Genomic DNA, 14,410 nt, shown 5'->3' on the forward strand with positions numbered 1-14,410 from the left:
TTGGAGAAAAGCATCTGATAAATAAATGTAAGTTAGAGACTATAAATTGCCTTTGTGTGTGAGATTGTCCTGTGATGGACTTGCATCCCGTCCAGGTTTTTCACTGCTTCGAATCCTGTGTTTCCAGGATTGGCTCCAAATCACTTTGACCCTGCATTAGACCAGCAGTTGCTAACAGTTAATAAATGTTAAGGAATTGTTGAAAAGTAAATGAATTATGGTAAAACACAGTGTGCAAATAAGCTGGCGCAAGTGCAGATTCTCTAGCGTCCATTCTAAAATAAATGACTGGTAGGATGTCTATACATATAAAATAGATTTAAAAATAAAGATGCTTATGCAAGAAATCCATCAAGCATGTTTTAGTGTATAACTCATTAGCTTTAATGATGAAGCGAAAATACTGTAAAATAAATTAGATAAAAAACATAGCCACAAGCACATCTCTGATTTGTACAACAAAGCAATGCAACGTATCAGAATCTCTGTATATACAGAATAAAGATTTTTTTTCAGTCTCAGTTCAAACACGTTCTTCAGTGTCTTTTCTTTTGCCTTGAGAAAAAAAAATGAAACAGAACAAATACAACGTTTTTCTTTTTTAGTTTATACTTTTTTTGTATTTTTTCTAGGTTTTTTTTTTTTGTACAATTTCTCTTTTTTGTACAAGATTTGTGTTGGGAGTGCCATCACCACAGATGATGTTGGATTTCTGTAAAAAGTGAAATTGCTTAGTATATGACATCGACACTGGTGTGAAAGGCTGGAAAACTTTTTACAACACGGCAGTCTCACAGAAAGAATACGGAACCTGTAATCAGACCAGGGCTGACTATTCTTCCCAATACTTGCTTTTCTAAATTCCTAAATGATTAAATACAGATGTGCAGTTTTTTGTTCATCTTTTAATTAGACATTATAGTAATAACTTTGCACATTCAGTTATTTTTTTTTCATACCATTACAATGGTGGTCGTAAGTGCTTTTTTTTCTCAATTCTGAATGAAGTTCTCTAACAACAAAGCAGAGTGGGAATGTACTGAGATCTGAGACAAGAAACGGAACAGGAGGTGATGAGCTGCTTAAGAGATGAAGCCCAGAGGCCCATCGCTTGGCAGAACCTGGGCATCGCCGTGAAGAACACCGCTGCACAGAAATGGCTTAGCACTAATTATTAGCGATGCTTACTTAACCTCTTTGGTGTGGTTTAAAAGAATATGCTTAAAGATCTACTATGTATACATTTACTCAAATGAATATTAATGGTTCTCCTTCGCTTGTTTTACTTGTGTGCTCTAAAGTTTTGTCGATTTGTCCATTCTGAGGTGCCTGCCCCCCTGTCTTCCAAGGCCTGTTTCTCCTGCAGGTAGGCTCATCAGAATGTCTGAATAGTGCAAATTGTCAACGTTTAGAACGTTTAGGAAAAAAAAAAAACATGATGCTAAAAAACATAATAATAATAATAATAATAATAATAATAATAATAATAATAATAGTTATTATATAGAGAAGTGTTTGGCTCCAGCAGCTGGTCAAACTCGTTTCTTTCAAGTATCTTTCGACAATAAAACATGTAACATACTTCCAAAAAAAGTATCAAAAAGACTTCCCCTTTTTAACGAAAAAAAAAAAAAAAAAAGAAAAAAACCAAAACAAAAAACAAACAAAAAAGAAATGACACTGTAATACTTGACAAATTGCATAGTGTTAAGATTTTTTTTTTTCAGGCACCTTGTCAGCATCTCTTTTTATTGCAGCGGAGCAACTAGATAGTCACACTGCACCTTGGCCACATAAATACTCTCTCTCCTTCTCGCACCGTCTTTTTTTTGTAACAAAAATATATTATGTATCTTCTTTTTTCTTTTTTCTCTTAATCTGAAAGTGCCACAGAGACTGTTCTGAGTTACAGAAAACTCATTTGCTAACAACTGAACAATCAGCGTTATGTCAACAAGTCTCAAAAAAAGCTTCGAGTCTGTTTTTTCTAGTGGACGGTCGTCCTCACCCTCTCGCTCCCAGGGTGCCGTGGGGGAAGCCACTGTCTGTGTTTGGCGCTCTTTTTTTTGTCTACGAGCAGCCGCACTCCTCCACTATCATGTTCTGGATGTCTTTCTTCACGATCTTCTGCTCTTCGTTGTAGTACAGCATAGACATGGCCCTCAGCTTCGTGGGCACGCAGCAGGATTTGATGTTGTTGAAGGAGCTGTAGCCACGCATGCGGTAGTGGTTGATCACCGTGGAATGGAAGGACAGGGAGGAGCCAGTGATGCTGGCCACGTGGCTGGGGCAGTCGCCCTCGCAGTAGTTGGCGTGGTAGCCGGACGGGGCGATGATCCAGTCGTTCCAGCCGATCTCCTTGAAGTTGACCTGGAACTGCTTTTTGCAGCAGATGCGGATCTTTCCGTCGCACTCCAAACCCCGCTTGCTGCGCCGCCGCGGCTGGTCTCCGGCCTGCCGCACCACCACCATGAGGAAGGGCCGGTGCGACTGCTCGCGCTCACGTTCAGAGGCCTGCGCCAGCACGATTGTGGCGCCTGCCTCGGCACACTGCGCACAGGACACCTTGAGGCTCAACACTCCGTCACCCCGTTCCAGAAGGGTCTGCACGGGGCCTGACACAGGGAGCGTGTGCCAACCGCTGCGCCGTGTGTCCACCGCCTTCTCCGACACGGGCAGCTCCTGGAACTGGCCGTCCGGGCCTTGGCGCCGCTGCAGTAGCCGGATGGTTACCTTGGCGCGGCTGCGGTTGGTCTTGGCCAACTTGAGAAAAAGCCATACGTTGGCCTGTTCCACCAGGGACAGCTCACTGCCTTCCTTCGAGATCTGGAAAGTCACAACATCTGGAGAATCTCCTGGAGAAGAGGACAGAAGAAGAGCGGAGATCAGCGAGTGAGACCAACGTCGCATTTCTGCGGAAGACCAAACATTTCCCGCGGCACTCGTCTTGCCGCTTCGCTCAAAGGCCTCCACGCGAGACCTTGGTAACATCGTCGAAGTTAGGAGTCACATTTTCATAAGCAACGCATAACCTTAAACGTGGTTTATCTCCGTCTTGTGTAGAGCCCATTATCTGGAGTGTTATTGCGTACACGTCTCATGTGTTTCTATTCGAAGGAATGCTCTTCTCCAGATCGTGTGGATTTTGTCCTTGGGAGTCGCAATATCTCAAGCCTTAATTCAACAACAGAACACTTAGCCTCATTCCATTCAGGTCTTTCTATAAACGACGTGTCTCTATTGCCTCATTCCTTAGAAGCTGGATGGGCAAACCTATAAAGGAAATAACTTGTGTGAATTAATATTGTTTCAGCCCTGTGGACTGCTGGCAGAGGGTGAATGTTGCTGAAGGACTCTGTCCTCGTGAACCTTTTGACGGAAAGGGCTTAAAAGCTCACTAAAGCAGAGCAGCCAGACCTGCTCGTGCATCAGATGCTGACAGAGTTCGGAAAGCCTCCAAAGTTCCCTCAGCATGTGTCCCTGACTTCCCTTTCCGCGGAGGAAAACCAGCTGAACAAATCAAGCCAGAAATGACAAGGAAATATATACCAGAAAGTCCGGCCATCACTTATCTCCTTGTCTGTGTACTAGAAACTTTTTATAGTCGCATCTCCTTCTGCGGCCCCTTCATCAACACCCTCGTCTTTAGAAAAAAGTCTCTAGAGGAGCAGACCCGGAGAGTCATAGTGTATATAAAGCATTGCAAACACATTACGACAAGAACCTCGCTAACGCTTTCGGTAACCACAGGTCTTTTCCAATCGGAAACTGCACTTGGCTTCGATCCACGCCCACGGCTCCTGCCGTATCGGTCCTTCGGAGCTGCAATGATACCCCTGCCGCGGAGTGCCTTCAGATAGACCGCTCAGAAGTGAGCGTAATGAGTGGTCTAGGAAGGCACCAATGTAGTCAGCGGCTGTCTCTCAAAGTGCCGCGCTTCGACGCCCTTCAATCTTTCTCGAAATCCAGCTCGGTCCGCATCTCGTTGCGTCCTAGTTGCTGTTACGACTCATTGAAATGCCCCCCCCCCACCACCACCCATCCACCCATACCAGCCCCTAAATGTCACTCTCGCCCTCCCCAATTAGTGCAGTAAACTCATTAAAGTTCAGCACAATTGGGAGTTCAACTACAAACAGTGGTGTTGCCTTTGACCCTGCCTGCTGAATACTTCTGCACAATGGAAGAGCCTGGAACTTGGCAAGTCTGCGCTCACATTCATGAAAAAGATGACTATACTAATAAACACAGAGAGCTGTTACTCTGGCTTACAACTAAAGGGGTGTCTGTTAAGTGTCCAAAAAAACAAAAAAAAAAAAAACACTGCCGTTTCAGAAGTACGGCATCCTTGGGAAAGAGGTTTTCAAACCGATGGACCTCATCCCATTCCGCTCTTCTCGACATTTTTATGCGATCGGTCAAATGTACACAAATAACGTGAGCTTTCCTGGCTTCTGATCATCCTTCCTGGTCGAAAACATTCATGAATTTGCCGGGGAAGTGCTGGCAACTCCCTGGCGGGGTGACAGCGACTGGATCCCAGGCCGAAGCCTTTTGGTGTTTCGACGGCCGTGCGGTCCGGCTAGACCAACCTACACTGGCTAGTTCGTTCACAAGAGTCCTCCGCTCTTACTGTTGGGCTGTTTATGAGATAAGAAATGAATTTTAATCCTTTCTGACTGCTGTAATAATAACAATACCATAACATTAGTCTGTGTGTAAACTAACAGCCATCACAAAGCTGTCCAAACACAGCTGCAAATGGACAGTATGAATACACTGCTCCTCTGTGTGTTTAATCAGTGCCTACTTTGCGGGCGGCCAGGTACGGACGCGATCTCCGAGCTGGGTATAAAGCCAGGGCTGAGCGAGGGGGGCCATGAGCCGGGGACCTTACCTGGAGCCCACCGCCCAGGAGGCAAGAGAGCAGCGCGAGCTAAGGGCTAAAGCGGGCGAGCGGTAATCCCCCCGCAACGGAGCACCGTTTGCACAGCTGCCCCAGACACAAAGATGGAAAATAACATTTACACATTCCTGCCTCAGAGGACATGCAGAAGAGGGGGGTGGGAGCCTGACAGTGCACTAAACTATCCGCGCCGTTTCCCATCCAGCCGAAAAACTCTTCCCTTTTTCTTTAATCGATAAACCCTTCCACCGGTCCGGCAAACCCTGTGGGCACAGCTGCCTTTTCGTTGCTGTGCGGGGTACCTATAATTGGTTTTGCATTTAGCGTGGAGCCGTAGCATTGAGGCCTAAGTAATTGTTCTGGAATCATTGGACTCAAGGTGGCCATTAAAAAGCACTTCTCTTTAATGAAGTTTTTCCTGACTCGCTCACTGGAGTTGACCAGGATGGGGGCTTGTTTTATTTGTTTCTAAGTGGATCTCACTATTGCGCTTTGTTAGTTAACACCCTTCTCGGGCCAAAGATGCGGTCCAGTAGCTCACGAGGACCACGGTCTCCGCGTCTGCGGCTCCGAAGATCCGTTCACAACAAAAGGAGCGGAGTGGTTTCAAAAGGCCGGTTGGGCTCCTGAATGATGCTCGGTTAACAATGTGGTTAATTGCAACTTCTGAGCCTTGCAACAAAAGGTGTTCTTTTTCAGCTTTTTCTTAATCCACCGAGGGCTTGACGCAGTCGGACGTGGGAGGTCCCTTGCGATGACTAGAGAATGCCGGAATTCTCTGACGCTTTCTGCAAACCGAACCAGCAGCACCGACACTGCCTTTGACCTTCAGACGTGTTTTGCACGTGGTCCCCGGGCCATGCTCCGCAGGATACCCAGGGCACCCACAGATGGCCTTGCCTGTGTGGAGTAAGAGCTCACGATCTTTGCAAAGTTCTATTCTTGGCTCCCGGCACACAGCGAAATCAGCGGACTTTAATCGACTCATGCGAAGCGCCTTTTCGTTCGGCGCGATCGCCTTGTCGCCGTAAAGCGCACGGCACGGTCAAGTTCACCTGCTACCCGTGTGCAAGGAAAGGGAAAAACTACAACAAGTGTGTTCCCGCGACGTGATCAGGCATTAACTGGGCACCGTTCGGGGACGGCAAAATCTGCCGTGTTTGATTTCCTTATCGGAGGGTCGTTGCTTCAATCCACAGGGCGACCGTCAATTTGCGCAAGACTTTATCTATTTTCGATTAGGCCGGTTAGGCTGGATTGGGGACGGATCTCTCTTTGCTCTCTTCCCCGTGGCGTGGCGGGGGGGTGGGGGGAGCGTCCTTCGTTGCTGTCGCTGACACACACTGGGAGGGAAGAGGAGCGTTCCTGAGGTGATGATGGGGAAACGTCCTCGACTTTCTGCTGAAGTGCTTACTGTAAGTGACCCGGCTCTCGGAGGGCGGCTCTGCCACGTCTGGGGGGGGGGGGGGGGGGGGGGGGGGGGGGGGGCGGAGGGGATACAAGTACTGCGAACGTGCCAAAGGTCAGCCATGTGGCCTGTCACGTAAACCCCTCGCTCCGAGACCGCAGCACGTGCGCGTGTGTATGCGTAAGCCGTTCCTGCCCAGTCGCACAAACCGCTGCGCCCTGCCGCCAGGCAAGGATAAGCCACCGATGGGCTGGATTTATCGCCCCGGACAGAGGAAGAGACGCACTGTCGGCGCAGAGTCATACCAGAGCGCACGGGCCAAAGCTGCGCAGGAAACCAAATGGGAGGGAGGTGAATTATGGCCTCCTGACACTTTTAACCTTTCTAGGATCTATGAGAGGCCCTCCATCTTTCTCCTGCTCTTTCTCGCTCGCACAGCTATGCTCCTTCTCCTCCTCGCTCTCTCACCCGCGCCTCACAAAGGAGGAAGACTGATGATCCCGTAATTCAAATAAAACATGACGGCGGTTTCTCTTTCTGCACGATGAGGAACTATTGAAAATATCCCCTATCCCCTTTTATCATTGGACCATCCATCCATCAGTAATTATTGTAAGAGTGGGGGGGTCCTTCTCGACATAGCTCATTCTCAGAAGGCTCCACGAGAGCCTTTTCTAACCATTTCCCATAATGCCCAATGACTCATATGTAAACAAACAGCGGTAGGACTTTCTGGAGGGATGATTACAGGTCAAAGTGTTTAGTTGTGACACTGTGCTGTTAATGTAGCAGCAAGTTACTTTGAGGTAACCCAAAACCAAACATGGGGAAGTTTCAAAATATACACGTGTCGCATCGTCTCTCGAGAAGAGGCCGTACGGCGAGTTACCTTCGGCTAATGTGCCGATTCGTTAAACGCTGACCAGGAAGGGCGACAACAGTCGGAGCCGTTATTCATAACAATAGCCGTGTGCCCAGAGCATACGGCGAGGCAGACCGTCGGTCAGTCACAGGTCAACACGCTTTCAAGACCCGGTCCGTATGGTTACGTTGGGTTGAAATCAGAGACGTCCGCTAGGCATGTACTATTGCTCCTTAATAATAATTAATTAATTGATTGATCGTATCCACTTTACGAATTCGCCTATCCTGCTCGGCAAGTCACGTAACCGCTGAAACTGCCCCAGGGTCATATTTTTTGACCAAAACAAGGGGAAAAAAAAGTGCAATAAATGGGTAAAATATTTGTGATGGTCTGGATTTATCAGAAATGTCTAGCACCGGTCTTGTGGTCTGAAAAATGCTGCTGTTTTGTTAAAGGCTGATAAAGGAACTGAATCCAAGGTTTCCAGAGCCTCTGTTTTCCTTTGCCTTTTTAGTCTGGCCTTTCAGCTCATGATGCAGACAAGCACCGTGCGGACGCTATTCGAGGAATTCTGGAGACGGGCCGCCTACCGTACCAAAGGGTGCAATATTTTGGCATGTGGGGAAAGTGCAAGAATGGTGTTTAAGAGCAGATTTTTTTTGAAAAGAGTGACTTTGGTTTTTCATTATGTCTCTTAGAGGTGGCAATGTAATGCGCATTTTTCTTCCCCAAACAGGAGGAAATGTTTCAGATAGCAGATTTCCAACTTCCGTCTCTGTGAAGTAAGGGTTCTCTTAGTGTTGCAAAACATGATTCTGATCTAGAGTATCGCGGCTTTCAATAAAGAATTGAGTTCTCATACAATGGAAAATGCGCCGTTTCGCTCAGCCTCGTCATTGCAAGGTTCGCCGCACGTGCATGTGCGTGTATGTGGGTGTCTGTGGGATGGGGATTTTGTTTTGTGCGTGTACGGGTGCGTGTGAGCGTGCCATCAGACGAGACCCCGCATTCCTTGCGCGTGGCTTGCAGCGGAAGATCCACGGAACACCTGCGCTGTCCCTCTCTCCGGGAAAAGGGCGGATTTATGAATGAGCAGCTTACATGTAAAGCGTTGGTCTGAATGAACGCCACGAGCGGCCTATGGAGCGAGGTGTCGGTGAATGGCGGGGGTCGGGGGACCCTGCCGTGGGAGACCGGAGAGGGCGACGCCGGACCTCCGTCAACAGACCCGCGTTCGCTCGGCAGCCCCATTCAGACTCCGGGAGCAGATGAGAGTGGAACTTGGCCGCGTCTCCCGGCCGGGCCAGCGCTAGGCGCTCCCTCCCCTCAGCAGGAGTGTCTCTTTCAAGAAGCCCTTCCCCTTCACCGCCGCACAGCCCAAAGCAATTACCGAGGCCCACATTTGGCTGAATGAAGCAATTATGCGCTGGTAATAGTCCTACGAGCGCAATGGGCTCGAACCCGACATCACCAGCTCACTGTTAACGCCTCTAATTTCACGAGTCTTTGACGGTCCTTTATTTCACATGGAGCTTCAGAGGCTATTTATAGTATTGAGTGGTTCTCTGCTTACTTCCACGAAGAAACACATGCACGTAAACACAATATAATAGACGTCGGAAGTTCTTCGCATGTCACATTTTAAGCCTTTACAGCCATGCTTCCCCAGTCTTCCGCATTGCCGCGTATTCTAGACAACTTTACCAGCCGATGTCGAGAAACACATTAAAGCCAATTAAACGAAAGAGGGCAAATGCGGAAGCTGTATTAATAAAACTGGCCGTAATCCAACAGGGACATGTAAAGCGCTGCTGGAGAAATGAGATATAAATTGCATAACTTGTGGGGCAAAGGAATTGCTTTGCAAGGTGTAATAATCGTTAATTAGAAGATGTAAGTTTTTCTTATTTTAAAAAGATGCCTCGAGCATCGTTCGACACACAGGGGTTTGGTGCACTTTGAGCGAGAGCCAGCCGGATGGGAAAGAAACGCCGAAACCGGCTCCGTTCTGTGGTCGACGGCGATGCTGCCGCGGACCGTTCGTCTGTCTGCTGGACCCCGACCGTATACTTCTGAGTTCGCTCGCATCCGAGGGCAGCGAACAAGTTCACTTCTGCTCGGATGAACGCGGGGGCACTTTAGGTCTCCCGGGGGGCTATACCATCATTACACGACTGTGGCGGTCGCTGGTCATTATCCTCGGCTAGCGACCCGCATCACCAGACCGTGGCAGACGGTTCCTTCTGCCTGTTGCTCTCCTCTGTCCCAAAAAGCGAAGGCGAGCGCGGATCCGAAGGGCAGGGCGAAGACCATTGTACAGAACGCTCAGTGTTCACACTTGGCGCCGGGCCACCGGCTCCTCAAATCCATGTTACAAGAGGAGATTTAAACACAGCTTAGAGGGGCATCCGACACCAGGCTGGCTGGTCAAAGGCTCCAGGCTGAAAGAATCAATCCGCTTAAACGGCAAGGTACAATTCGTGTTTGCCTAAAGCATTAAACGTGTTAGTTCATGGTGATAAGGGAGCTTGTGTTCGGCGGTAGTCACACTGGGCGCAACGTCTGAAAGCAGACGATAAGCCCTCCAGCATCTATTGTCGCAGACCGAAACGGTTTCAGCCAAGGAGATCCGGAAAGTCCTGAGATCGAGACGTCCCGTAGGGTCGCCGCGCTCATCTGTCTGCTGCTCTCGGACGCCTGTCGGAACGAGCTCGCCGAACCCGACCACGCAAGTTTCCGAGGGTCGGGCTGGGAGGGGTGGAGGATGTCGGACCTTGACTAATGAGCGGGATCGTGCCCGTGATGAGGAGATGGGGGTTAGAAAGATCAGGTGCAGGTGTGTCTCAGAGACCATCTGTACCATCTGTGCGCTGTGCTATTGTCGCGTCCATCACCTTCTCCTTCCCTCAGGTCCGGTCCCCCTCCTTTCATATCCTAATTGTGAAGATGCTTAAAGAGGATCTCGCATAGAAGTTATCGGTGCATGAAGGATACGGGCGGTGGAAAGAATCGATCCGCATCGGAACGTTTTCTCCACTCCAGTTAATGCACCCGGACACTTTGTTTGACTTTCAGTTTTGCGTCCCGCTGCTCCGTGCGCGTTGTCTGGGACAGAGCATCACGCAGCAGAGCGACCTCGCGACCCCTTCGACAGGACGCCCCAGCAAACTGGCTGAAAGGGCGAGTTGCTCGGCAGCAGAGCGGCAGCGCCAGCACCCCGACACCGTTCACAAAAGCCAAAAACCGGGGCTCCGGCACCCGAGCCCGAAGCCCAAGGCAAGAAGCTTTTTACAGAAGATTATTGTCCGATTCTCTCAAGCAGCAGGAGGTAACCAGATGCCTGAGTTTAAAAAAAAAAGAAAACAGGGGGGTGCGGGGAACGGGAGCTGCCTGGCCCTTCCCTTTTCTCCCTTTTAAGTCAACAGGTCTCTTAAAACTCCCAGTATCTGCAGGTGCTCTTAATTAAGATGTGCGTAACCCCCCCGCCGCTCCCTCGCCAGCTCCACCGGAGATTTCATAGAAAGAAACCTGTCGAACGGGGTTCTTGTCCCGCCAGCAAGTGCGAATTTACTTCACAGATCCAAAGTCTCCTTTGTGAAAGCACAAACAGACCATAAATAGAAAGGACCCCCCCCCTCGTCCCCCCGCCAATACGCATACACACGCACGCACGCAGGAGCCCACACACACTCTGATGCGTGGACGCATCTGGGACGCTCACCTGGCTCCGCGAAGGTGATGATTTCGGAGGTCTGCTCGGCCAGCTCGTCCATCTCAGCTCGGCTCTGGCCCTCGTCCTCGATCTCCACGCTGCCGTCCTCGCCCACGCGGCCCACGTGTAGCTTCCTGATGGCGTTGAGGAGGGCGGCGCGCGGCACGGGCTGCGTGATGTTGGGCCGTGCGTTCAGGTGCAGCATGCTGAGGATGTGCCTCTTCACCGCCTCCACCATGTCCGTCTGGCCGGCAGGGGCCGCCTCCTTGGTCAGTCTCGCCAGGGCGCAGGACGGGCAGTCCGTAGCCGCCGGCCCCTCGGCCGCCCCCTGGCCCGCCGCGGAACCCGTCGGTGTGGGTGAGCAGCGGCCCGCCAAAATCCCACAGATGAGCAACAACATTCCAGGCAGCAGCGCTGAGGTGGACATCCTGAGCGGGCGAGGAGCGCGGGTTCGAAAGAGGGAGCGAAACGAAACGCGCCGGCTCGATCTCCCTTCCACCAGGGAGAGAAGGAAAAAAAAAACCACTACAGATGTGCTGCTAACTTCGAATGAATAAACGTGTGCTGGTGTGTGCGTGTGTGCGCGTGTGTGTGCGTGTGCGTGTGTGTGCGCGTGTGCGTTGGAGAGAGTGGCAGAGTGAGCAGAAAGTTTGGCTGAAATTAATCGGCAACTTCAGAGACAAGTGTAATCCCGGCGCGGAAGGAGCAACGTGGAGCCGGAGGAGGTGTGCCCCCCGTGGTGCGGCTGAGCAGGGCTGAGGGGCCAAAGAGCCGGTCTCCTGTCTGGTCCTCGCAAAGTTTGAGCGAGCAGCGCCCTGGGGATGTGCCGAGCTCCGGAGAGTCTTGCAGTGCTCCCTGTGCAGGAGTTTGAATGGTTTTGTGGAAGTGGGCAGGGTTAGCGGCACCCTCTCTCTCGCTCTCTCTCTCTCGCTCGCTCCCTCGCTCTCCGTACGTCTCCCTTGCTCTCTTTCTCTCACCGTAATTATATCTCCGTCCCTCCTCCCTTCCTCGTCCCTCCCTCAGAAGAGGGGAGACTGACTGACTCACACCACTTTTTTCTTTTTTCCCTTCCCTCCGAGTCACCCGATGCATTGCACGCTTTCAAATAATCAAATGCTAATGTCAGACTATTTAAGCTCAAAAGAATTTTCCGCCGCGTTTTTTCCAGCTCATCGCCAAACCTTCAGTTGTCCTTCATCTTCGCAGCTTTTATTGTTTGAAATAGAACGTGGGCACCAGCCCACAGGGTCCAAAGTGTTATTTTAAGTTCAGCAGGGAATACCCGCTGAGCGAGCCCTCGTCTTTCGATTTACTCACGCAGGTGGGTTAACGTGGTAAAAACCCGAGTATACCTGCGCAAGATCGACAGGGTGCTGACAAGTGGACCGTGGATGTGCACCTCTGTTCTGTAATGCACATTTCCTCGAGGAAGCTTCCCAAAGTCTTTCCTCCTTTGTTTTTCCTATGTAACGTAGCGATGCATGGTGTATGATGTCTTCGCCATCGTCTGTTTCCTTCATTCTGAGAATGAACAGAAAGCAAGAGTAAAAGGCACTTCCTGTTCTTTCACACGCAAGATGGTTTTGGAAATTCGTCACGACACCCGGAGGGAAGCGCCCGCCACAAGCAGCCTCTCGAAGACGGACTTAGAAATCGAGCGTGAACGCTAGGAAAGAGAGGGTGCGCTTGTAGACTCGGGGCAGCGGGCAAAACACCTCCGTCCAGGGCCGTTTTCAGGCGTGTCGTGTCACTCTGGCTTCCTCGACCGAAGGGCCTTCCAGCGACGGAGGACCTTCTCTAGGTCTACGTGGGATTGCGTGGGAGACCATCCGCTGGTGAAGTCCACCCTACATTCCCGGCCCCGTTGAGCCCCGACGCGACCGGCGGTTCTTCCGAGGTTTCCGTGCGGATAAAAGCATCAAGGATACATTGACCATTTCCGTCAGTTCGCTGTGGTGAAACCTATCATATCCCATCATGGATAACGAAACATACTGAGCACCAAATCCTGCGTTCATAACGAGCAACTTTTGATAATAAATGAATGAAAGAACATATTCAGTATCATGTGTGGACTAATTTTAACATTATTCAGATGGCAAAGCCTCCAAAACCGGTTTGGATGTGTTGCATTGTTATTCTTCACTACAAAGATTAACAGAAATTAAGCTGGAACGAAGTTCAATGTTTTTATGTATGAAGTTCAGAGGAGGAATGACAGGAAACAGACACCGAGACATACGTGTCCTCAGTCACACGTGTCAACAGGCTCACGCAATCAGGATTTCTTCTCCAGGAGAACCTCACCCGTGTCCGGAGAACCGAAACGGCTTTGAACGCTTATGGACGGTCCAAGATCATCGTCTCTCTCTCCCTCGCCCCCCCCCCCGGTGGAGAAACCTGCGGTGGATTTTTCTAGAGGAAAGAATGCAATTGCCCTTTTGGTAAATGTAAATTGATGTCCTGCTCTTAGTGTTACTTAGTGTTCTAAAACCTCCATGCTGGTTAGTGTCGGGGGCGATGAGCGCGGCGCCGTATCTCCACAGGACCATGATCATCAACCAACTCAACTGCTCCCTCTTATGGTCACATCACACATGTTCCTTCTCTCCTTCTCGCTGCTCGCGTTACTAACCCTTTCCCTTTCTTCCTTTGGATTTTATTTATAAAATCAAATTATGTAGGGATCTCTCGTCTCCTCTCGGTTGATGTCTCGTGCAGCAGGTAGTTTAGTAGTTGTAGTTACTGTCTTTGGACTCAAAGGTTGCAGGTTTGAATCCCACCTCCAGCTGTAGTACCCTAAATTGCTCCTGTAAAATTACCCAGTAGCTTTGGAGGAAAGTGTCGGCTAAATTAACGACTGTAGATGTCTTTACCCAAATTGCAATGGACTGTAGACAGTGTAACATCCTGGGTACGGTGACTATTGTACCACGCAGGGGTTGGGAAAACATCTGACATGTACTTCCCAATTCTGTTTCTGTAGAATGGAGCCCAGAAAAAAAAAAAGGTCACCAGAACCTGCTCTTAGTGGAAAAGATGCTGTGTATTATGAGATGGAGTTAAGACAGGCTTGACCACAAACACCTTGTAACAGTGGGATGTTGATCCGTGTTTCTTCGTTTAGCTGACACCTTTCGCCAAAGCATCTTGCAATTATTTGGACAAACTAGGTAATTTTACTGGAGTAATCTTGGGTAACACAGCTGGAGGTGGGATTTGAATCTGCGACCTTCGTGTTCAAAGATAGCAGCTTTAAACACTACGCAGCCAGTTTGGTTGGGGCAGGAATTAACTGTGGAGTTCAAAATGGGTAAAGTCACTATTTCTCGTTCAGTTTCACTAACTGCTTGTCCTTGTCGGGGTCACCGAGGTCCAGAGCCAATGCCATTATCACCAGGCACTGGCCTAGGAGGGGGGTCACCCTGGACGGGACACCGGTGCATCACAGGACACCCTCACGCATACAACCACACATTTTGGAGGCAATTCGGAGTCACCCGTTGACCTCAAACACAC

At 49.8% G+C, this 14,410-nt stretch overlaps 1 protein-coding gene across 1 annotated transcript; it reads right to left on the bottom strand.

Annotated features, from left to right (window-relative positions):
* Positions 1–1,998: 1,998 nt before the first annotated feature.
* On the bottom strand, positions 1,999–11,834 carry LOC114909804 (inhibin beta A chain-like). The gene is made up of 2 exons (XM_029249612.1): positions 10,901–11,834; positions 1,999–2,855 (listed from the first exon to the last, which is right to left on the bottom strand). The coding sequence occupies exons 1-2, from the start codon at positions 11,316–11,318 to the stop codon at positions 2,071–2,073; spliced, it is 1,203 nt and encodes a 400-aa protein (XP_029105445.1). The 5' UTR covers positions 11,319–11,834; the 3' UTR covers positions 1,999–2,070.
* Positions 11,835–14,410: the final 2,576 nt, after the last annotated feature.

This window comes from Scleropages formosus, unplaced genomic scaffold (genome assembly GCF_900964775.1).
Source record: "Scleropages formosus unplaced genomic scaffold, fSclFor1.1, whole genome shotgun sequence".
NCBI classification, from domain to species: domain Eukaryota; kingdom Metazoa; phylum Chordata; class Actinopteri; order Osteoglossiformes; family Osteoglossidae; genus Scleropages; species Scleropages formosus.

What these genes read in the sequence shown, in the direction of transcription:
- LOC114909804 (XM_029249612.1), bottom strand. Translation starts at nt 11,318, where the DNA reads ATGTCCACCTCAGCGCTGCTGCCTGGAATGTTGTTGCTCATCTGTGGG. An exon ending in CATCACCTTCGCGGAGCCAG is followed by an intron (nt 2,856 to 10,900) that starts GTGAGCGTCCCA and finishes CCTCTTCTCCAG; the next exon opens with GAGATTCTCCAGATGTTGTG.